This window comes from Phyllostomus hastatus, unplaced genomic scaffold (genome assembly GCF_019186645.2).
Source record: "Phyllostomus hastatus isolate PE091 unplaced genomic scaffold, TTU_PhHast_1.1 phas_contig_17, whole genome shotgun sequence".
NCBI lineage: Eukaryota > Metazoa > Chordata > Mammalia > Chiroptera > Phyllostomidae > Phyllostomus > Phyllostomus hastatus.
The window spans coordinates 23,412,106-23,435,754 of NW_025333664.1; the positions used below are offsets into that span (position 1 = coordinate 23,412,106).

Below are 23,649 nucleotides of genomic sequence, written 5' to 3' on the forward strand. Positions count from 1 at the left end.
AAAGATTTGGGAAGAATGATTTCCAGATGTAGAAAAGAGGCAACCCTGAGAGCAAGACAGCAAGACCAAGGGCAGTGGGTCAAAATGAATTACGCACCCACAGAATGCAGGATTGGTGGAGTCTGACCAGGGCACCATTGCAGAATAGAATGATGGCCTGGGAGGGTCTGTGCTGAGTGCCAAATGAGGGGGCAGGCTGTCAAGGCTGAAGGAGTTTGGCAGGGTAGAGGCAAGGGAGTTGGGTGGTTCTGGATGGTCCCCAGAGGAACAGGCCCCGGGGTGGGCTGTTGCAGATGTGCCTGGCTTTGGCTTGCATCCAACCTCTCCACCCTGGCCACTAGGGGTGTTCCAGTGCGGCCCTGCTTCAGTTAGCGGTATCCGAGAGGGTGATGTGCACCTGGACTTCGACATGCCCTTCATCTTTGCGGAGGTTAATGCCGACCGCATCACCTGGATCTACGATGCCAGCCGTAACAGCTCGAAGCAGACTTCCTCGGACACTCACACCATTGGCCGGTACATCAGCACCAAGGCGGTAGGCAGCTACTCACGCATGGACGTCACGGAGAAGTACAAGTACCCAGAAGGTAGGATGGGCGCTGGTGGTGCTGTGCCACTCAGGGCTTGGTGACAGGAAGGCAGCTTTTAGGGTGGGGAAGAAAAAAATGCCACATGCTCCTCCCACTTTCTCAGCCAGTTTGGCCTGAAAGGTAGGACTGCTCCCTGGCACCAAACACCCAGTTCCCCAGACTGTTTCCAGTGGGACAGAACCATCGTGGGCAGACTGGCGCCAGCAGAAGTTTGCCACAGGGCACAGGCAGCTCTCATTCCAGCTCATCTCCAGCCGTGTCTCTTTGCCAATTGCACAAACAGGGTGACAACTCGGTGGTTGAACAGCACAGGGAAGGCCATGGCCACCATGGGTGGCTCTCAAGGGCTTTAGGAGAGATTGTTCAATCAGCCCACTCCCCTAGCTCCAAGACACACAGGCAGGAAATAGGATCTGAACAAAGAAAAAGACAAAGACCCCAAGGCCTTGGGGCTGTGCTATGTACACTTCAGAGCCTCCCAAGAAGTCAGAGGAGGTGGGACTACATCGTGAGAATGCCCGGGTCCCTGAAATCTTAGCATCCACAGGCATGCTGTCCCCTCAAAGTCACTGGGAGGACTAGTTGTTATGAGGCCCCCTTTAACTCAAATGCCATTTGTTGCTCTATTTTGGAAATTGCTGTCAGAGTCAACAGCTTGTCTCTTTGGGGTTCTCAGTAGTGCCAAAAGGTCTGCATTTGAAAGTGATGTTCATTTTTAGAAATAGCCAAGAGCAAATTAATGCTTGCTCTTGAAGGCCACAGTCACTCCTTAATGGAGCCAACATTGCTCTCCCCCTAAAATGCTTTGAAATAGTTGCTTCAGTGGATCCTCACAGTTGGCTCTGAGGGTCAAGAAAGGTGCTCTTGTAAAGGTGCCCATAGTACATCCTAAGGTAAACCTTCTAACTCTGCAACTGCTGGCTGTTGTGATGGCCTGTTTTCATAAAAGGAAAACTGAGCACAGGAGACAGGGTCTGACTTCAAGTTCAAGTGGATGACCCCTCTGAGCATTTTGAGGCATGGGTCTAGGGCAATGAAATTGGTGGCCTTAATTTGGCCCCATCTGTCTCTGCTGGCCATTGCCCCTGTTGGTGTCAGATGGCCCTTCTCTCAGTTAATAAACATGGACTGACTGAGACATCCCCAAGTGCATGCTCTGTGCTCAGCTCTAGGGAGGCAACAAAGATCAACCAGATGGGGCCTCTGCCCTCGCAGAACTCACAGGCCAGGGGAAGGCAGATGTAGGACGAGCATTTTCAACAATGTCATGGTGTCGAAACAAGTGGAGAGGCCAGAGAACACATCATCCAGGGCAGGAAGTGAGCCCCAGCCCAAACACTTAGAACTGTGCAGGATTCTTAAGGTCCCCAATCCCTCCTTTCCTCTCTTGTGAAATGAGAGTAAAAATGCCTGTCTTCAGTATAAATGAGCTGGTGTCCATAAAGTGCCAAGTGGAGTGCCTGGCACAGAGTGAGGACTTAATAAATAGTGGTGATTTTTACAGCTTAAGCATCTGCAGCCTCATTGGAATAATGACTTTTGAAGTGTACTACTCACTTACATGGGTATATAATTCAATGGGGTGCCTTATCTTACTGTCACATCTCGTGTGCTCTGGCTGTCCCAGGCAAGCCTCCTAAGCAATGGAATGGGGCCAGTTGTGGCTAGGTTGGGGGAACACCTGCAGGATTCCTGGCAACGCCCCAGCCCCTTTGTGACAGCAGAGTTCATCGTCCTGCCATTTGTTGCCCAGTTCTCCTTACCTCATGATGCGAGTTTGTCCCTGAGGGCCCCGAGGAGGAAAAGCTCATAAAATGACTTGCTAAGCATTTGTGCAATAGCAACACCAAGGGAGAAAACAGTAGCAGGAAGCTTAGTCTTGAGTAAGCCCAGCAGGTGACCTATATAGGTATCTAGGCTTTGAGCCTCATTGTACAAACATGCCTGCTTCAAGGTCCTGGGCACAGAAGGCTCAGTTCCCTGTGCAGACATCAGCTCTGGGTGTGGACTTACAGCTTGGCTAAACAGTGGGAAGGCAACAAAAGGAACCCAGCCCACCAGGAGCTATCAGCTTGGGTAATCTGGCTGCCTGCTTCCTTTTCAGTAGGATGCGTGAGAGGAACCCTGGACTATGCGTCCTGGGGACTGGCCCCCTCTCTGTCTCTAGTCCCCAAATTAGACTATGTGCTTGGGCCTGTTGCTTTCCCTCTTAGGGTCTTAATTCTAACATGGTGGACTTTGATGAGTTGGCCTCTGAAATCTCAGCCAGTTGTTACACATAACTTATGGGCAAGAACTTGTTAAGTTGTAAAGTGCTTATAATAAGTCATCTAGTGTCTTAAAAATTTCCACCGGTTTGTTGGGGAAGGTAGGGACAAAAAATATGGTCTGCAGGTATAAACATGGAAATTCTTTTTTTTTAAGAGATTTATTTTATTTATTTTTAGAGGGGAAGAGAGGGAGAGAAACATCAATTTGTGGTTGCCTCTTGCACATCCCTACCAGGCACCTGGCCCACAACCCAGGCATGTGCCCTGACTGGGAATCGAACCGGCAACTATTTGGTTCTCAATCCATTCAATCCACTCAGCCACACCAGGCAGGGCTAAACATGGTGATTCTTTGTGTATCTCTATTCGTGTTCTGTGTTCCTGGAAGGTCAATACCTTCTCAGTCCTAGTGGATCTATCTACAGGTCAAGGCAAAGAGCCTTATGTGAACTAAGTGGTCAACACTGGCTGAGACACTTGGAGTTGGTTACTCAGCTCTTAGCATCAAGCAGCCATGGTCTTTAATGTACAGCATAGCCGTTCTCCTGGGGCTGTCCACACCATCCCACTGAGCAGGACCCACAATCAGACTCAGGGTCAGAAAACCTGGCCTTTGTGTTTTTGAAACCTGAACTTTCTCGGCAACTTGAACTAGTTATGACCTGAAACCATACCAACCATGGGAAGTTCTTGTCAGCTGGCAGGGACAAAAGTGCCACTCTTCAGCTCTTAAAGCACCTTTAGAGACAAAGCAGAACAACATGAATTAGTGATTTGAAAATAAATTTAATGAAGTCCATTCTAAATCATAACATTTTTTAATGTATGAACTCATTCTGACCTTTTCAGCTCAGCTTTTGTTTATGTTTAAATTATCTATTTGTTCTTTAAGTCTTACAAGGGAATTTCTATCAGAAAAAAGAAAAAGAAAGAAATCTAACTTAATTGACCTAAGCAAAATACCAGGTCATACAGTAATTTTACACAGTTGCTGATAGAGCTTTTCCTACAGCTCCCTGGAAATATAGGCTGATTGGAAAAGCGCTGTAGACCCGCTGGTCTGTGAGCCTCACGTTAAGGAGGATGAAAAGGAGACGAGGGGAGGCCAACCATTTTCTGGGATCAGAATCTCTGTGCAGCCTCGGAACCAGTATTAGTCCCAGGCCAGCTGTCCAGACAGGCCCTGTCCTTTGTCCAGGTTGCCACCGCTTTTCTGAGATGATTCTGTCTCCCCTCCCCAACAGGTTCCAAGCAAGAAAGAGACGTGTTTGACAAGGCAATGGGGAAGCTTAAACCCAACAGCACATTTGGCCCAACGTCTGCATCCGAGGCCGGAAGAGAGGAACGAGAGCCTAGCATCTCTGGGATATTCAAGGTCAATGGCATACTGGCAGTGGGCAAAGAAGTCAACCTGGCCTTGATGCTCAAAAATCTGACAAGTGACGTGAAGACGGTCACGGTGAACATGACCGCCTGGACCATCGTCTACAATGGCACACTAGTCCACGAGGTGTGGAAGGACTCCATCACAGTGTCTCTGGACCCTGAAGAAGGTAACTCGTCCTATAGGTTGTTGAGGCACCATGTACCCAAGGTCACTGATGTTCTGCTGGGGTTGGAGAGTTCCTACTGGAACTGACTCAGTTGTCTAAGGAAGGAGCAGCACACGACCTCTGTGGTTAAGCCTTGGATTTTGAGGTTTTGGAAAATACTGTCATGGTGAACAGTGCAAGTTAGGGTGTTGCCACCACAAATTCTTTTACACCCTGGGAGAGGAAGGAGGGAGGCTTGGGCAATTAATGACATACCACAGTGTCCCTTACAGCAGCAGTGCGGCACAACTGGTGTGCAGCAAGAATTTTTAAAACATGCAATACCTCACTATTTAATCAAGGACACTGATCACTTTTTCCTTATTGTCAAATTTTTAAAAATGACAACAACCAACACAACAATAGCTGTCTGATGTGAATTAATCAAAATTATATCTATTTTTGGGGGTCAGATGGGCAAAAAAATACTATATATTTTTTGGTGCGCTGCAAAATCTTTTGAAATTTGATTATGTGTGCCATGAGATGAAAACAGGCTGACAATCGCTGCCTGATGGGTATACGCCACTGCCCACGGCATGCAGAGTACTTCTTTATGTACTACCTCGTTGACCTTCTAAAGATGATAGATTCCAGCATCCCTGTTTTATGAAGACCAAAAGTGATGCTTGGAGAGATTGTGAGTCACTTAAGAAATTGTCGTAGCTAGGAAGTGGCAATGCCAGGGTCTTGGGCCTAGGTTTCCTGCTGCTAAACCCAATGCTAACCTCGTTTTCTAGGATGTGTAGCTACCACCCCCACCCCACCCCACAATGAATCACTTTTCAGGTTTGACCTGAGAAGGGTTGCAATACACCATGGGGCATGTTGCAGTGGCTCCTCACTCGTGGGTAGCACAGACAAAAAGGAAGCAGATGGAGCAGAGAAAGCCTGGCTCTGTGGAAGGATTAGAATGCAGGTGTGCCCACATTCGCCAAATCCCTCAAGCTGTCTCAAAGAGTTGGAACTTCCCAAGCAGATTAACAAGGGTGGGGTGGCGATTTACTTCACAGAAGAAACTAATAAAAACTGATTAATTATACAGCCCATCTTGAAAGAATTCTGTCTGCAGAGAATCTGAGACCTGTTACACCTACCAGAGGGCAGCATTCCCCTAGCAACCTGGCTTCTCACAGAATTTTAGCAGAGATCTTCCTGCACCAGAAGCAGCTGCCTGGCTGTTGTTTACCTTCAGAGCTCAAGGGAAGAGCTATTTTTGTAGGCCAAAAATCACCCACGTGAGAGAAATGGTTCCCCAAAGCACATACTTCTGCAAGGGGCAGCAGAGCGACATGGGAGGTGGGGGAGGCAGATGAAGTGGTCTTGGAGGCCTGCCGCTATCACCTGCTTTCTGGGTGATGCTGTGAGCGCCCCTCCCTTCTCAGAAGGGAGCCTCAGTGTTGGGTTTTGAGGGGGCTGGACTAGTTGGTGCAAGGGCCTATCGGCTCCATGCCAGGGCAGACTGGGCAAATGCCCTTAGTGGCAAAGGTGGGGCAGCTTCTTCCTCACAGTCTTACCTCAGAGGGTATATGACATGGTAAGTGCCAGGGCCCCCCCAGGCCCCCCAGCATGACCGTGTGAGGGAGAGGTAGGGGTGCCCTAGAGTGCAGAGGAGGGAGAGGTACCTGTGTCCTGTGGTGCAGGAGAGAGCCCTGAGGCTTGGGGAGTAGCCAGGCAAATGGAGAAAAGCTGAGGGAGGCACTTCCATCTGAGGGAAACCTGCTTTGGCAGGGGGATGACAATATGCCCGTTTTGTTGAAGGAACCACAAGAAAAGGGAGAAGTGAGTTAGATTCAGTGACACAGGGCCAGATTGGGGGCTCTGAACATCATTCAGTGAGGAGCCAGGGAGATTTTGGAGGTGATGTGGAAGAGGAGTGGCATGAAGGGGGCAGGGGAGTTCTTCTAAAGCCTTGTCTGACTCACGTGCGTGGATGACTTGGAAGCAGGAGAGACCAGAGGTGGGGAGGCAGTTCAGATGCTGTCGCAATAGAATCCCACACTCTGATGACCTGGGAGGATCCGGAGCGCCCGTTTTGACAATCCCTGGCTTCCCTCCCCAGTTACTATTGTGTTGGTGTCCTCATTGGTTGCTATTGGTTACTCAATAGTTGGTTACTATTGAGTTGGTTACTATTGTGTCTGGTGTCATCACTAGACAATGGGTTAATTTTCATGGTCCTCCTCTGCCCCTTAGAAGGGAACTCACCCTCTGACATTTTCTGGATGTGGAGGAGGCTTCAGCCCTTCCAAGCCCATCCTCCTAAGAATCTGCCCAGCCAGCCAGAGTCCTGGTCTCTCCCTGGTCCCTGCCTGGTCCCTGGAGTCTGCATGGGACCGGGTGGGGTGTTTCCTCCAGGGCCTGGCCCAGGGCAGGCTCCATCAAGCCCTGGGCTACAGATGTTCCTGGCCAGCTCACACTGACTCGGCTTGGCATCAGCTCTGAAGGTTTCAGAGGCCAGCCCCACTCCCTCTCACTCGGCCACCCTGGCTTCTCCTTCCAGAAATACAGTACCCTGTGAAGATCACATACGCTCAGTATGAGAAGTACCTGAAGGCAGACAACATGATCCGGACCACGGCCGTGTGCCAGGCCCCCGACGAGGCCGAGCTGGTGGTGGAGAGGGATGTCATCCTGGACAACCCCACCCTGACCCTGGAGGTAAAGGGGTGGTGAAGGGGTGCCTCCCCAGCCAGCCAACCCCCACGAGCCCCAGCCCCTCGCAGACCACAAGGAAGGTCCTTCCCTGCTGGGAGGGGCAGAGGACAGGGCCCAGCTCCAGTCCAGCCTCTGCCAGATGGATCAAAGAGATCTCACTCAGACTAACATCCTCACTCCCTGACTGAAGTGGGCACATTGCCCCGTGGCTTCTTTGGTTCCAGTTCTAGACCCACTGGGGTACCAGCTGAGGAGCAGCTGGCAGGACTCTTCTGCTCACTCATACACCCACTCAGCTCTGGGCATCTGCTGTGTTCTGGGCCAGGCCAGACTCAGAGATCACAGAGGGGCACAGGGGGTGGGTCCTGCCTGAAGGGAGCCCACGGCCCAGCGCCCAGACACATTTGTGGAGCAGGTCAGAAATGGGCACAACTCCTGTGCATCTGTCTACTCTCTAGACCACAGGGCTACAGAATAGTGGACTCTTAGAAGCCTAATCCCGTGTCCCCATATTCGGCCATCTCACACAGGAGTAAGTCAAAGCCCAGAGGAGAAAGGAAGAGCCGGTAACTACCAGAGCCAGGGCTAGACCCCAGGCCCTGGGGCTCCCAGCCCAGGGCCCTTTTCCAGGCATCCAGACCCATCTGCAGCCAGCAGCAGCACCTTCACAGTGGTTGACAATGAGGTTGCCTTTGATTCAGCTTCCGGTTGCAGGCTCTGCTCCCAGGCTCACTTCCACAAGCCCAGGCCATGGGAGCTTGCAGGTCTTCAGGAGGCACCTAGGATCACTCTGTCCCTTCCTCAGAGCCAGGCCCAAAAATACTGGTGCTGACTCTAAGCCTGTCTCTCTTCCTCCAGCCTCTGGGTCCTACTTGCCCCCTAGCCCATGCTGGAGGCCACCAGAGCCAGATAGCACAAAGCTGAGGGTAGAGGCTGGCAGGCAAAGACAGGCAGAGGAGATGGGTCTTCCACTGAGTCCCATAGACAGCCTCACGGATCAGGCATCTGCTGTGTCTATCATCTGCCTCACCTGTCTAGACAGTATCTTTTTCTCTTCTATCACAATGCCATCTGCCTCCCAAGGCCCAAATTTCTAAAGGAGCTGGATGATTGTGGAGGCCCTGGTCCCACCCCTCCCTAAGCCACACCCTAGTTGCAGGGGCTCCTGACTTCAGAAGAGTCAGGGACCCAAGGCTTCCACTCCCACGAGCTAGCCTACAGTTGAGCCCTTTCCCTGTCCTGGTTAACCTGATCTGTGCTCCAGAATGAGGGGGGCGGTCCCCCATCTCAGGGGGCCAGGTTGGGGAAAAGCAGAGCAGGGAAGTTGTTCAGATGCTGGGCCTGTAACCTTTCACCCAGACCCCACCATTTATCAGCAGTGACCCTGAGTAAGTCCCTTAACCTCTGCGTCTCAGTTGTTCTAACTCTGTCATGGGGGTAATAGAATACTTCCCTTGCAGGGTATCCTTTCCTCGGGAACGACTTTCCTGACATTCCACCCCTCCCTAAATAAGGCCTGTCCCCCATTAAACACCTTCAGAGCCTGTGAGCCTATGTGCTTTTACTTCCCAGCATTTGTCCTGGTTGAAGTTATCCCTTCATTTGTGCAACTGCTTGGTGGCAGTCTCCTCCTCTCCCCGGCCCATCGCTGTCTCCCCTGGTAGAATGTCTGAGGGAAGATAATCAGTATTTGTGAGCCAGAAACACCCCTGTCCACTGCAACAGAGACGCTTGGCTCCTGGCTGGCATTCTTCGCCACCCACAGAGTTTGCATTGTCAGTCCATGCCTGTCCCCTGCGTGTTAAGGCCTCTCCTGCTTCCCAGCGTCCCTGTAGGCATGATGGACAGTGGAATGCCGATTCCTACTCCTGAGGCTGGGAAACAAGGCTTGGTAGCAGCCAGTTCAGTTATGGAAACACTGCGTTAAAACGATCAGTGTTTAAATAAAGTTAGGTTTTTCCCCATGTATTCCCTTATTCAATACTCTCAGCCTTTCTTATAACATTATCTTTTATTCAACACTTTTGCGCTCCATCTTTGGGATTTTCATAGCACGTCTGCTTTGTCTTTAAGGAGACTATAAAATCTTCAGCAAGGAAATCAGAATACACACAGGCTGGAAATGTGCCACTGAGAACTTTCTTGCTGAATCTTGTTAAAAGGCATCTGCTCTTTCTTCTTTGGGGCATCTTTGTGTGAATTTCCTCCCAACACGTTCTCTCCTCTACTTTGGCCCTCAGAGAATCAGCACCGTCTTATCTCGGTGGAATGAACCAATGCACAGTGCATGCAGAGCAAGGTGCAGATTTTTAACCTCATGAGAGTGATCTGTATGAAAAGATAATAATTTGCGTAAAACGCCATTGTCTTATCTGATGCTGATTGGCAGTGAGCACTGAGGACCCCACATTATATACAGAATCAGACCCTGAAATCTGAATATTGTTCCAACATTGACCCATGAACCACTGACAATCAGACAGGCACAGGTTTCTGGTAGCCCTTATCCTCTCCTTGGGTGCGTGTGTGGATTTGGTTCAATAGGACAGGGTGGTAAACAGCAATAGAGAAGCAAAACAAATACATGGAGATCCCAAATTGAATATCAATGTGAGAAGTGTGGCACCATTTGTGTAGCCTTGTTGTAACCCAACGGCATAGAATATGCTTTACCCCTCATATCATGCCATACTCGCAAATGAGTTCCATGCGAGAAATTATGGTATAGATCATGGGCTCCAAAATGTTTCTGTTATGTACAAATGATTAGTAGGCATTACAGGGCCTAGTGACTGAAGGCTCTGGCACCAGGGAGGCCCTGGCTGTTCAATCTGCCCAAACTGGAGCTCATTACCATACAAATGGTCGCTATAAGGATTAGTGGCAAGAAAAAGAAAAACAAAACACAGAAGCAGCTCTCTGTTGTGATCCTCAAGGGAAGAGAAGAAATCCACCAGCCATACAATTTCATTTTCTATTTCCAAAATGCTTCTTCCCACCCATGATCTCACCCGCTCCCTCCTAGCCCAGGGAGGAAGGCCGGAAGGAATGACTAGTTTACTTATCCGACAACTGGGAAGTTGAAGCCCAGTTGTGTCTGCTTCTTGGCAGAACCACAAGCTTTCATGTTTGGGAGTGAACAGATCATCCTGGTTGCTTTTCTGCCTGGAAACCTAGGCTTCTCTGGCCCCTGACCAAAGACAGTGTGATGCTGGAGCCCTGTCTAGATGACAGCATGACATGCAGGGAAATTCTAGGCTCCAGAAGCTTACAAGGACATCACTAGACCAGGTTTCATCAGAGGAGAATGGCCTGGATCGAGGTCAGGGCCCAGCATGGTGTGCTGTTTAGAGGAGTGGACCCGAGCAAGCTGGAGCCTCCCAGGGAGAGGGCTTCCAGGCTGGAGGGGAAGCACAACCAGTGAGCGGAGGTTCAAGAAAAGTACTGTTACTAAGTTCAGAATGAAAGCTTCCCCAACCCTCAGAGCAGCCCGCAGTGGAACCAGGCTGTCCTGGGAAGGAGTGGCTGCCCTTCCCAGGATGAACTGGGAAGGGGACCTATGAACTTGGCAGAGAAGTTAAAGCCCTCTCTGCCTGAGTCCAGGTGTCCTGTCTGTGGCATGGGGGCCATAGCAATGTCCTAGGAACCCCCTGCATGGATACGTCACTGGCACTTTGGAGGACTAAACAGACAGTCCTCACTACCTTCGTCCCCAGCGACATCTTCCCCATCACCAAGTTGCCCACTCAGCTCTCACTGAGTGTCAGGTCAGATGAGCAGCCAAGCCCTGACCCCACCCACCTCTCTCCCCGTAGTTGCTGGACCAGGCCCAGGTGCGGCAGCCCGTGAATGTGCAGATGCTCTTCTCCAACCCGCTGGATGAGCCGGTGAAGAACTGCGTGCTGATGGTGGAGGGCAGCGGTCTGCTGCTGGGCAGCCTCAAGATCGAGTGAGTCCCAGGCCTGAGGGGCCCATGTGGGGTGGCAGGAGGGTGCAGGGGGACGTCCAGGAGCAGGGCAGACAGAGCTTCTCTAGCGTTAAAACTGGAGATTCTGCCAGTAGGCAAACATATTTGCATTTGAGTTGAACTCCTGGGAAGTGCCAGTCACCAGAGCTTGGAACTGGTCCTCAGGGTTCAGCATATTTGAGAGATCAGGAGTCCCCCACACCCTTGCTGATGGGTCACAGGGCTGGAGGGGCCTGGTGACCCAAGGCAGCATCTGGAGGGAGCTAAAGAAGCAGTGACCTTGTCCAAAGCAGGACTTGAGGCCACAGACCCTGTGCAGCCTGAGGTCTGTGAATCTCACCATCAACACTGGTTTTTGCCCTTCCCCACCAGTGTGCCAACCCTGCGCCCCAAGGAGCGGTCCCGGGTACGTTTTGAGATCCTGCCCACCCGGAGCGGCACCAAGCAGCTGCTCGCTGACTTCTCCTGCAACAAGTTCCCCGCAATCAAGGCCATGCTGTCCATCGACGTGGCAGAGTGAAGAGCCCAGGTGGCCCCATAAAAACTTGGGTACCATGAAGCAAGCAGGGCTTGCCTGTCCAGACTGGGAAACCTACCTTATCCTCCAAAGCTGCCTGGACAGGGAGGCCCAGCCTCCAGCACACCCCGTCCCTCACTCCCACGCTGGGCTGGCTCCACTCTGGCCCGAGACTTGATCACTTTTGCACGTTCTCTGGCTGTTTCTCCCTGTGGCTGCCTGCTTTGTGAGCCCCATGGCCCTGCCCAGCCCTCGAGTCCATCAGTGTGGCAGGATGCGTGGCACCCGACCCAGCGACTCTCTGAGTGGGCACGGGGAAGAAGACGGTTTGGACTGTTTGCTGATCCCTAGCCTGCAGTTGGGACACTCCTGCTCCTTCCTAGGGCCACAGAAAAGGGGAGGGTTGGCCATCTGTCATGGCACTCACATCCTTACACTCCAAATAAAGTTAAAAAGAGCACAATCACATAGCACCGACTCTGCGAGACTGCTGCTTTGCTGAAGGTGGTGAGGAAGGAGAGAGGGGCTGGGGTGGTGTCCTCGGGAAGACCTGTTCTCCAGGTCCCGGTGTTTAAGGGGAGTGGGATTATTCTGTGAGGCTCAGATGCAAAACTGGGGAGATGGTTGAAGTCAGTTTAGGAAAACTTTCTAATATGATGTCCATTAGGCCATCATTTGGCCACTGTGGGAGGGAGCTCCTTGTCACCCTGGCTTCCAGAGCTCTCTGTGGCTGAGCACCTTCTTCCAGGGCCCCTTACAAGTGTCACAGTGAGAAGGGACTTGAGAGTCTGAACGGGAACACTTCAGCAGAGCGGGTGCCTTCGGTGGCCTGGCCTCTGCTCATGTGGGCTCTTCCCTCCTCACACCACACTCTGCCACCTGAGGCAGGGACAGAATGTGCCCCTCCCAGTGGCCTCAGCCAGGCTAACTCAACTGGAACCTTCTCTGCCTTCACACACGCTCTGATGGTTCCTCCACCTTTGCCTCTTGAAGTAACCTCAAGCGGATCCAATAGCTTTCCTGTCACTTGTGCTGACAAATCCATTTTGGCAATCATACCTCACTTCCTGAATGTGAGGGACCAGTCCCCCTCACGTCTCACTCAAAGCTTCTACCCCATGCTCTGCTGGGGCCTCACTCAGGTGGGCAGAGGAGGCAATGTCCGGTCCTCTGCTTCCTTCCCCTCCCTACATGCTGCCTGATCCTTCAGAGTTGGAGCAAGGGGACAGGGAGTTAGAGAGAACGACCAAGGTCTAGTTCTCATGCAGCATGGCCACCAGTGCCCTCTGTGTGGCTGGCACGTAAATGCAGGTTCGCTGCACCGCATGGTCCCTGATGTGGGCAACGTGCCCCTCGGTGTCAGCCCCCAGAGTTCACCCCATTACCTCTCACTGCACTGGAAGTTGTGGTGCCTTCACAATGCTTGAGGCCCAGTTCCCTTTCATGGGATCCACTGGCCCTGGGAAGCTCACACATCCTTGCCTCCCCAAACAATGGGTGAGCAGGCTGCCCAGCAGCCCCTTCTCTCCTCCTTTGTCTCAATCCGATCTGGCCCCAGCTTCCCACCTCCAGGATGCCCCAGGCAACAGCCAACCCAAGAAGCTGAGTCTATCCTTGCTCCTGGTGTCAAGGATCTCCCACCAGCTCTGGTGTGTGGACACAGCTGAGCCTCACAGTCTCCAAGGCACAGTAAGCCTGCATGCATTCTTGGGGCCTTGCCCTTGGACTTGGCCTGCAGCCAGGGTGTTCCACTCTTCCCCAGACCCTCTTCACCAGTCCCAGCGAGGAGAGTTAGGGTGAAATAGACATACTTCTGTTCTGGTTTCTGATAGAAAGAAAGAAATCCAGAGGTTTCATTGCCTGCCATCCATGCGAGGCCTCACCCGAGACCTTAATTCTCTCAAGCATCAGCCTTATAAGCAAGCATTTCCTGCGTGCCTACTTTGTGCCAGGTTCTGGGCTGAGTACAGGGTCCACAGAGACTAAAAATCAAGAACAGCAGGACCCCCGCCATGGGGTTTCTACCCCCGAGGGCGACTTGAAGGTGTGACATTAAAAAGCCATATGGAGTTTCTGGTCAACCCCGGGCACATGCATCTCATATCTAACAACACTCCTCCACCCATCTTGGGTTCTGAGAAATTTTAGCAATAAAACAAAGAAACAGCAGACAGAGGCCACAACACTACCTTTGTTTCTAGTAGAACGGAAGTAGGAGGCTGCAGCACAGTGAGAGAGGCAAGGGGCCCTGTGAGCTGATCCCCAGCGTAGGCAGCTTTGGTTAGAGTGTATGCTCAGGTGCCAAGGCAGGGGACCCCAACGTGCCAGGGTCCTAAACAAACCAGTTGTTTACCCTTTCTTGTGTAAGAGCTGCAGGACGCAGCGCAGGAGCCCAGGCACCTGTGTCTCAAGAGTCTGCCATCCTCCACTGGCAGTTTCACCTGGTGGTTCCAGGCAGCTATTCATTCCAGCTCAGGCAAAATGCCCACAGTCCATCCGACAAGGAGGAAGTGGATGGGCACCTTCTTTCCCACTAAGGGAACAGTCTGACGGTTGAAAGTGAAAATGATACATTTAATTTCTGCTCACATCCCATTGGCCAGAACTTAGGCCACATCTGCCAGGGAAGTTGGGAAATGTGGTCATTAGCTTGGTGGACATTTACCCAGCTAATAGTCAGGGTTTCCATGACTATAGAAAGAAGGGGATGAGGTGTTGGGGTAGCCAGCTGTCTCCATTACCCTGACCCACCAAGACATGAGCCATGCAGGCCTAGGGTGACACTATCCTCCATGATGGCAGAAAGCCCAGAGAAGTATGGAGGACCCTTGAGCCAGGAGCAGCAAAGGTGAAGTTGAGTCTCACACACACACACACACACACACGCGCGCGCACGCATAAGTAAGACTCAAGAGGCCTTGTGTGCTTGTGTTCTCACCCTTTTGCAACAGAATGCTGCCCTAAGACCATTACCTAGTCTATCTTCGTGTCAGCGATGGGTGGGCCTCACTGTCACGGGATAGGAAGAAGCTGGGAAAAGACCCGACAAGTGGAACAGGGAAACTGAAACAAGAAAATTAAACAAGGCCAAACATTTTGAACAACTTACAGCCAGTGAATCACAAGGTTTTATTTCTCCACCCAAGGACACTTGAGAGCTAATAGTTTTTCCTCTCCTCCCTAACCAGAGAATACATAGTTTAAATCATGCTGGTTGGGGAGATAGAGGACAGAGACCCAATTAATGCCGGTTGTGCCGGCTAAACCCAAGGACAGAGAAGTCAAGGGAGCAAATAACAAAAACTCCATTAGAGCCAGACAGACCCAAGATATAAGTTAAAACAGGAAAGCAGACCAAAGAATAATCCCAACCCTCCCCCTGTATGCTCATTTGGGTACATCAGCAATATTTAAATACACCTGGAAAGCTGATGAGTATCCTGCTGAAACCCTCCCCTAAGACTCTCACCTGCAGGAGAGAGAATAAACCCCCAGGACAAAGACCTGGTGCTGCTCACTCCGGAGCACGCCCTGGCCCCTCCCCAGGCAGAAACTTTGTACTTTCTCCTAGGCTCTAAGGGTCCCCACAAGGCTTGCAGCCAGGGGAGCAGTGGGCAGTGGGCAATGGCAGCTCCTCCCGGGCTTACCTCCTGACCCCGTCTCCAAGACTCTCTCTCCTCTGACTCTCCAGTGAGCTCACAGCAGCCCCCACCTTGGCTCTCTCCTTTCCTATCACATTCTAAGGAGCCAAGGCAGAGCACCACCTAGGCTCTCTCCTGTTGCTTCTTCTACCATAAGTCCTTCCGTTGTTTCACTGTGCCCAGCTTTAATAAACATACCCTCAAAATCACCTAGACTCATGTTGTGGAATCTTTCTGACAGAAAGTCAAGAACCCATACACTACAGGCCAGCCTGAGGCAGACACACTCTGGGCTGCTCACTGTCTGGTAACAAGCATGCTAGAGGTGACATACTACAAGGGTCCAGGAGATGCTCCCCTACCCCCATCAGAGGATTATGGCCCATTGAGTGTTGCAGAGGATACACCCGCCACTCACTAGGCCAGCAGGAACATGTTGGTGACAGGTGCATTGACATCACTAACTCAGTGGTGGCTTCTCTACACTTAACGCAAAAGCAATAGCAACGTGTTGTGGGACTTATAATGTTATAGATGTTATAAGTATAAACGTGTAAGTATAAGATATGAAAGTAATGTTATAAGTATAACATATGAAAATAATAGCACAATGGCTGGGAGGGGGAGATTGAACTATATGATACAAATTACTTAACTATACACGAAGTGATCAAACATCATTTGAAGACAGATTGATAAGTTAAAGATGTATGCTATAAACCTAAAGCAACCATTAAAAACATAAAACAAAAACCCAAATATTTACAACAAAGTAGATACAATATGAAGAAAGTGAAGAAGCTAAAAATATAAAATGGAGTCATTTTAACCAACTGCTAAATGATTAAAATTATGAAGTTTGAGACATGAGGAAACAATTCTTCTTTGTGTCTTTATTAGCCTGAGACTCAAACATTTGAACTGTCCAGGACAATGCTTAGAGATACATCAGCTTGTTATGCATCAGTGCCTGGAGAGATACCAAACCTGAGCATAACCCTTGGCTATTCTGTGAAGGACATAAGTCCACTTGGCACTCAGCCCCCAGATCACCTGGCATCCATCACCCAGACTGCCTGGCATCTCCCTGAGAGCTTGTCTTGCACTAGTCCAAGGGCTGGGAATGCAGGACAGCCAAGACTTCATTATAAGGACCCTTAGCTTTTCCTTCTTCTCCAGAACTCTCTGGGTGTTGCCTTGGCATGTTTCCAGTTTGCCATCTCTAGGGCCCTTGAACAAATCATTGTCATTCATTCCTAACCAAAGCCTCCTGCCTCTCCTTGAGTACATTGAGCAAATGGTAAAGAATACTCAATTCATTTTTTTAAAAAGGGCAGAAAAAGAGGAATGGGGGAAAGAATAACAGATGAGACAGATAAAAAATAAGTAGCAAGATGGTAGATTAAAACCTCAACATATTAATAATTACTTAATTAGTATAATCAATAATGAAATGTAAATGATCTAAACATCTCAATTAAAAGGCAAATACTGTCAGATTGGATTTCAAAAAGCAAAAAACAAACATATTCTGCTATAAAACACAACTTTAAGTATAAGGTCAAAAATAGGTTACGTGTAAAAGGGTGGGAAATGATACACCACACAAACAGCAATGAAAAGAAAACCAGAGCAACTATACAAATGTCAAACAAAGTGGATGAAAACTGTTACAGAAAATAACATCTAGAAAAGGGTATTTTATAATAATGAAAAGGTCGATCTATCAGGAAGGACAATTAGTCTTAATATTCTTTGGCCATAATGAAAGTAAGTGAAAAGTCGGTAACATATATCTATCTGAAAATTCTCAAATATTTAGAAACTAAAGAAAAACCTTCTGCAGAACCCATGAGTCATAGAAGTTAAAAGGTGAATTATAAAATATTTTAAACTGAAAACACAACATACAAAGACTTGTAGAATGCAGCTAAAGCGATATTTAGAGGGAAACTTACAGCATTAAAATGCCTGCATTATGAACAAAGAAAAAAATCAATGAATTCAGACTCCACCTCAGGTAACCAAAAAGAGAAGAGGAAATCAAACCCAAAATAAACAGAAGAAAAGAAATAACAAAAAGTATAAGTCTATAAAATAAAAAGCAGAAAAACAAAAATAGTACAGCAATGAAACTAAAGGTGGGTTCTTTGAGAAGAGCGTTGCTATATCTCTAGCCAGACTGGTCAAGAAAGAAGACACACTTCACAAACTTCAAGAGCAAGGGGCCAAACAGCTATTTGGAGAATAATAAAGGAATATCATGAACAACTTTGTGCCAATAAATTAGACACCTTAGATGAAATGGACAAATTCCTTGAATGACACAAACTATCAAACTTTCATTTGAGAAATATAGATAACCAGAATATCCCCACATCTATTAAAGAAACTAAATTTGAAGCAAAGAACAACATAAATGGTCCCTCTGAGCCCAACTCAAACTGTCAAGCCATAGAGCTACAGTAGTTGTTGTTTTGTTGCTACATTTCTATGCGATTTCTTATGCAGCAAAGAATATTATTAACTATTTTTATTCTTTGTGTCCATGGAAACATTCATTTACTCCTTAGCATCCAGCTCAAATATTCTGTCTTCTAAATAACTTTCCCCACATTCTCCCACCGTGCTGCATCCCAAGCACAGTTGGTCCTTCCTCTCTCTGTGTTTCCCTTCACGATGCACCTGTCTTTGGAGACCGCTTTGGCTTTTAAAACCAGCCAGGTCTGCCTGTCCCCTTCCCACTCTTAGACTACATGCTTGTCGTAGGCAAGAACCACGTTTCCTTTAGCCCTCCGCCCTCTACGCTTAGCACAGTGTCTGGTGTAGATTCAACATTCATGAATATCCACAAAGGTTTAAAGAAATGAATGGGATTGTAGATGAGAAATGAGTGAAGTGACAAATTGGAAGGACTGGAAAAATGTAACATCTAACATTCATGGGGAGTCTATAATCTGTTAGTCACTGCTCTAAGTATTTTTAAAATTTTATCGAGTGCCTACTATGTGCCAGATACTGCACTCAATTTTTCACATTCATCATTTTTACTGAATTCTGTATAACATTCCTGAGTAGCAATCAATGTTACTCATATTTTGCCCTACTTTTTCTTTAAATAGACTTCATTTTTAGCATATTTTTAGGTTCACAGCAGAATAGAGCAGATGGTACATAGATTCCTCATACACTGCTTTCCCTGACACGTGCACAGGCCCCCACTATCGATGTCCCCTGTTAGAACAGCGCACTTGACACCACTGATGAGGCTATGCTGACACATCGTTATGCCCGAAATCTGTCGTTAACTTAAGCTTCGCTCTTGGAGCTGTGCGTTCTATGGGTTCGGACAGCCTTATAATGACATGTATCCACCGTTACAGTATCATACAGACCAGTTTCACTGCCCTGAGAATCCTCTGTGCTCCGCCTACTCATCACCCCCCTCTCCTCGAACACCCGGCAACCACTGATCCTCTTATTGTCTCCATAGTTTTGCATTTTTCAGATGCAAAACTGCATTTTTCAGATATGGTTGGAACATTTTAGTACGTAGTCTTTTCAACCCAGCTTCTTTCACTTAGTAACAAACATTTAAGTTTCCTCTATCTGCCCTGGCTGGTGTGGCTCAGTGGGTTGAGTGCCAGCCTGAGAACCATAAAGGTCGCTGGTTTGATTCCCAGTCAGAGCACACGCCTGGGCTGTGGCAGGTCCCCAGTTGGGGGCATGTGAGAAGCAACCACATACATTGATATTTCTCTCCCTCTCTTTTTCCCTCCCTTCCCCTCTTTCTAAAAATTAAAATCTTTTAAAAAAGTTTTCTCTATCTCTTTTCACAGTTTGATGACTCACTTCTTTTTAGCACTGAATCATATTCATTTGTCCAAATGGGCCACGATTTGTTTATACATTCACCCACTGAAGGACATCTTGGATGCTTCCAATTTGGGGCCATTATGAGTAAGTTGCTATAAATATCCCTGTACATAATTTTTCTGTGGACATAAGTTTTCAACTCTTTTGGGTAAATACCAAGGGGTGTGACTGCTGGATTGTATGGTAAAAGTTGGCTTCATTTTGTAAGAAACCACTGAACTATCCCCCTGTGTGGCTGTACATTATGCATCCCACCAGCCACGGGGGAGGACCCCTGCTGCTGCACACCCTCCCCACGGGCATGGTGGTGTCCGAGTTCTGGGCCACGGCCATTCTCGTCGACCTGTAATGGACTCTCGTTTTCAGTTTCATTTTCATTTCTCTAACGACATATGATGCAGAGCATCTTTTCATAGGCTTATTTAAGATCTAATCTATCTTCCTCGGCTGAGGTGCTTGTTCAAGTCTTTGGCCTGTTTTTAAATCAGGCTGTCCTCTTCTTGCTGAGCTTTACGAGTTCCTTGTGTATTTTGGATAGCAGATCTCTCTGTCAGGTGCGTCACTCGCAAGTATTTTCTACTAGTCTGTGATTTAGCTGTCTATCCTGTTGATAGTGTCTTTTGTAGATGAGAAGTTTTTAATTTTGATGAAGTACAGTTTATTAATTCTTTCATAGATTATGCTTTTGGTGTTGTATCTAAAAAAAAAAATCCTTGTCGAGCCCAAGGTCATCTAGGTTTTCTTTTATGTTCTCTTCCCGAAGTTTTACAGTTTTGCTTTTACATTAGGTCTGTGACTCATTTTGAGTTAATTTTTGTGAAGGGTGTAAGGTCTGTGTCTAGATTCATTTTTTGCATATAAAGGTCCAGTTGTTCCAGCGCATTGGTTGAAAGTACTGTCTTTGCTCCACCATGTTGCCTTTACTCCTTCGTCAGCGATCAGCTGACAATACTTACATGGGTCTCTTTCTGGGCCCTCTCTTCCTTTCCATTGATGTATTAGTCTACTTTCTGTGGCTCTGTGGTCGAAGTTGTGAGTGTCAGTCCTCTGAGGTTATTCTTCTCCTCCAACGTTGTGTTGGCTCTTCCAGGTCTTTGGCTTCTCCACACACACTTAGAACCAGTATGTTGCTGTCCACAGAGTAACTCGATGGGGTTTCAACTGGAATTGCATTGACTCTGTAGATCGAGTTGGGAAGAACTGACCTCTCGGCAATATTGAGTGTTCCTCTCCAGGAACATGGAGTATCTGTCCTATATTTACTGCTTTGATTTTTTTCCATGAGAGTTTGTAGTGTTCCTTATGTACAACTTGTAGGTATTTTCTTAGAATTATACCTATTTCGCTTTTATGGGTGCTAAAGTAAACAGTTATGTCTTTTATTTCAAAGTCTACTTGTTCACTGCCGGTATATTGGAAAATGATGGACTTTGTCTATTAACCTTGAATCCTAAAACCTTGCTATAACAGCTTATTAGCTGTGTATTTCCCTCTTCTACACCGAGGGCTAGTGAGGGCTAAAGTTGGCTGTTTCCCTCCCCACCATCAGCTAGGCTCCGACAAAAGCCCAGCAGGTTCGGCTCTAGTAAAATAGTTCTTCTGAAGGCAGGCCTTGGTAAGAGAAAGAGAATGCTCTGGAGTATTTTTAAATAGCTGCTTATGCCCTGACCAGTGTGGCTCAGTTGGCTGAGCTTTGACCTGCAAACTGAAGGGTCACCGGTTCGATTCCCGGTCAGGGCACATGCCTGGGTCGCAGGTTCCATCCCCAGTTGGGCAAGTACAGAAGGCAACTGATCAATGTTTCTCTCCCTTTCTCCCTCCCTTCACCCCTTTCTAAAAATAAATAAATAAAAATTTTAAATAGCTGCTTACCCCTTAACCCTGCCTGAAGCAAGAGGACATTTTTCTCTGATCTTCACTGTGAGAACTGGATAGGGTTCCTGGATGTAAAACTCTCAAAATAGGGGGGCTCCTCTAGGACTGGGTCCCCATGGAGTTTTCAACTCTCAGATTTGTCCATGCTGAGCCTTCAGCAATGTGTCCATCACAGTTCAGGTCTCCCTGCCCCGCCCCTGGCCCCCATGGTGGTTGCAGCTCATAGGGCTCTGCTCCCATAAGTTGAGATTCTCTGTACTCACGTTCTCAGTCTCTCCGATTTGCGGGGCAGCCATTTACTCTATGGCCCCAGTTCTCCTACAGTTCTAAGAAGTTGTTGATTTCTAAACTCGTTCAGCTTTTTACCTGTTGTTAGGAGAGAGTGGCAACTCCCAAGCTTCTTAGATCTTGGAAACCAGAAGTCTATTCTGTGCATTTTATAAATGTTTATTTATCCTTTCCACAATCCTTGGAGGAAAGGATGAAAATTATCTCTATTTTTCAGATGAGGGAACTGAGGCTTAAGAGAGTTAATTAGGTCACAGGGGAGCTAGCAAATGGCAGCGTTGGTACCCAGGTGGACTGACTCCAGGCCCTAACCTCCGTGTTATGCAGCGTCACCCACACAAATTCTGAAAAGGTACCTGGGGATAAGCGTCTTCACAGGTCTGCAAAGAGACAGGGAAGTAAACGATGCAGAAACTCAAGGAAGCCGGTGTCTGCTCTGGCACCCAGCCCTCCAGAGGCATTTGTGCATGTGGCCCAGCCTGCTTTCCTGCAATAATTAGTGATTGGCTTGCTCGGTTCCATGCTGAGGAAGTGCCATCGGCAGGGAAACTAGGACTCCCTCTTCCCAGAAGCAGCCTCTTCACCCACCCTGCTTCTGGCTCTAGGCCACCCCTTCTCCCAACCTTGATCACACCTGCCTAGGCGCCAGCCTCCAGCAGCTGCACCCCACCCCCCAGGCTGTCCTGGAGTTTGCTCAGTAGTAGGGGCTCCTCCTGCCATTATGTCACTTCTTCAAGCAGCCTTCGAAGGCAGACATTACTTACCCACTGGGCACAAATGGGGAAAACAGACTTAGAGCGGGTTCTCTCCATTTTTTACTTTCATACCAGCTTTAACACACCTTTGTAATAACCTACAGCCTTTTCTGCAATCATTTGTTTATCTGTCTGTGAATGCCAGTGTACAGGTGGAAACAGGCAAATGTGCACCAAAATGATTTATTGATATCACATTATAATACATAATATTTTCAGTGGCGTTGCACAATAAGTTCAACACGTTTGAATTCTTGCATGGCTTACCTTGCTCTGCTGCACAGACGTGCAGTGAAACTGGAGTGTTAGCACAGCAATTCCATCAACCTGCACACTGCCGCGGACGATCTGTGGCTCCCACTTTCACGGAAAAAACCTGCTCCTTCAGCATGCTGTAGAAGATGTAATCAAGAGGCTTTAATCCAGAACAAAATAAAATAATATTACTTTGTATTCTGACGTTATGGACACTGTGTAGTACATTAGCTTTCCCTCTTATAAAGTAAAAATTCTAAGTATATGCAGGGACATTTATGAAAATATTTTACACAAATAGAGTCACAGTATAAAAATTCCTTAAGTACATAGCATGTAAGAGAGTGAAAAAGTTAGACCATTGCCCTTTCCCACTTTCCTTGCACTCTTTTCCCCAGAGAACACCCAAGTTGCCAGGGACACCCAGTGCGCCCTTCCCAATTATTTCTGGGCCCATGAGGGATGAGAGTCAGGTGCCTCCTACTGTTCCATCACAGGAATTACAAGCTTTTGTAAAATCTGATGGACAGTGCTTCAGACTGAAGACGAAGCCTTCTGTGCCTGTGGGGGCTGGGGCCCTAGCTCTACAGAAAGACTGTGGTGTTTTTATGTATGACAAAGGGAATGCAACTCACCTGGTTCTGGAAGATGTGACTGCTCAGGATGACCAAGCCATCGGGCTCCGTGGCCAAGATTTCACTGAATCACACATAATTAGTAAGCCCCCACTGTGACCGGATAACCTGTCTGGGAGCCTGTCATCACAGGGGAAACAGAGCTGCCAGGCTGCATGTGGGATGGGAGATGATAAAATGAATAATCAAGCAAAGACCAAATATAGGTCAGGATGGGGTGTGTGCTGGGGAGGGGCTGGACAGGGCAGGCCCTCTGGTAGGTGACATTTGGGTAGAAACCTAACATGAACGATGAGGGCGAGCCATGTGAAGATCTAAAGGAGTGATTTCCAGGAACATGGGGCAAGGCCCGAGGTGGGGGATTTTCCCCATGTGCATGTGGAACATAAAGGAAGTGAACCAGGGAGGGTGGGGATAATCAAAATGAAGACACAGGTGTGATGGGAGGGGGGCATATCACCAATAGGGCCTTGCCGGCTACCGTAAGGACATTAGCTTCTATTCTGCACGAGATGGGGGCCTCAGGGAGGTTCTGAGCAGAGAGGTGACCGGATCTGACTTGTGTTTTAAAAGAAACCTTCTGAATGGAACTTGGAGCAGCTACTGCAGATAACAGTATGGAAGAGGTTCCTTAAAACACTGAAAATAGACCCACCATATTATCCCACAATTCCGGTTCTGGGCATTTACCCAAAGAAAACAAAAACACTAACTAGGAAAGATGTACACC

At 48.3% G+C, this 23,649-nt stretch overlaps 1 protein-coding gene across 1 annotated transcript in view; it reads left to right on the plus strand.

Annotated features, from left to right (window-relative positions):
• TGM3 (transglutaminase 3) overlaps window positions 1-12,064 on the plus strand; it is a 41,130-nt gene extending 29,066 nt beyond the window's left edge. Inside the window, exons 9-13 of the mRNA XM_045833236.1 lie at window positions 342-587; window positions 4,105-4,413; window positions 6,956-7,113; window positions 10,926-11,059; window positions 11,450-12,064. Coding sequence (XP_045689192.1) covers window positions 342-587; window positions 4,105-4,413; window positions 6,956-7,113; window positions 10,926-11,059; window positions 11,450-11,597 — 995 coding nt within the window. The 3' untranslated portion in view covers window positions 11,598-12,064. The remainder of the gene's footprint in view (window positions 1-341; window positions 588-4,104; window positions 4,414-6,955; window positions 7,114-10,925; window positions 11,060-11,449) is intronic.
• Window positions 12,065-23,649: the final 11,585 nt, after the last annotated feature.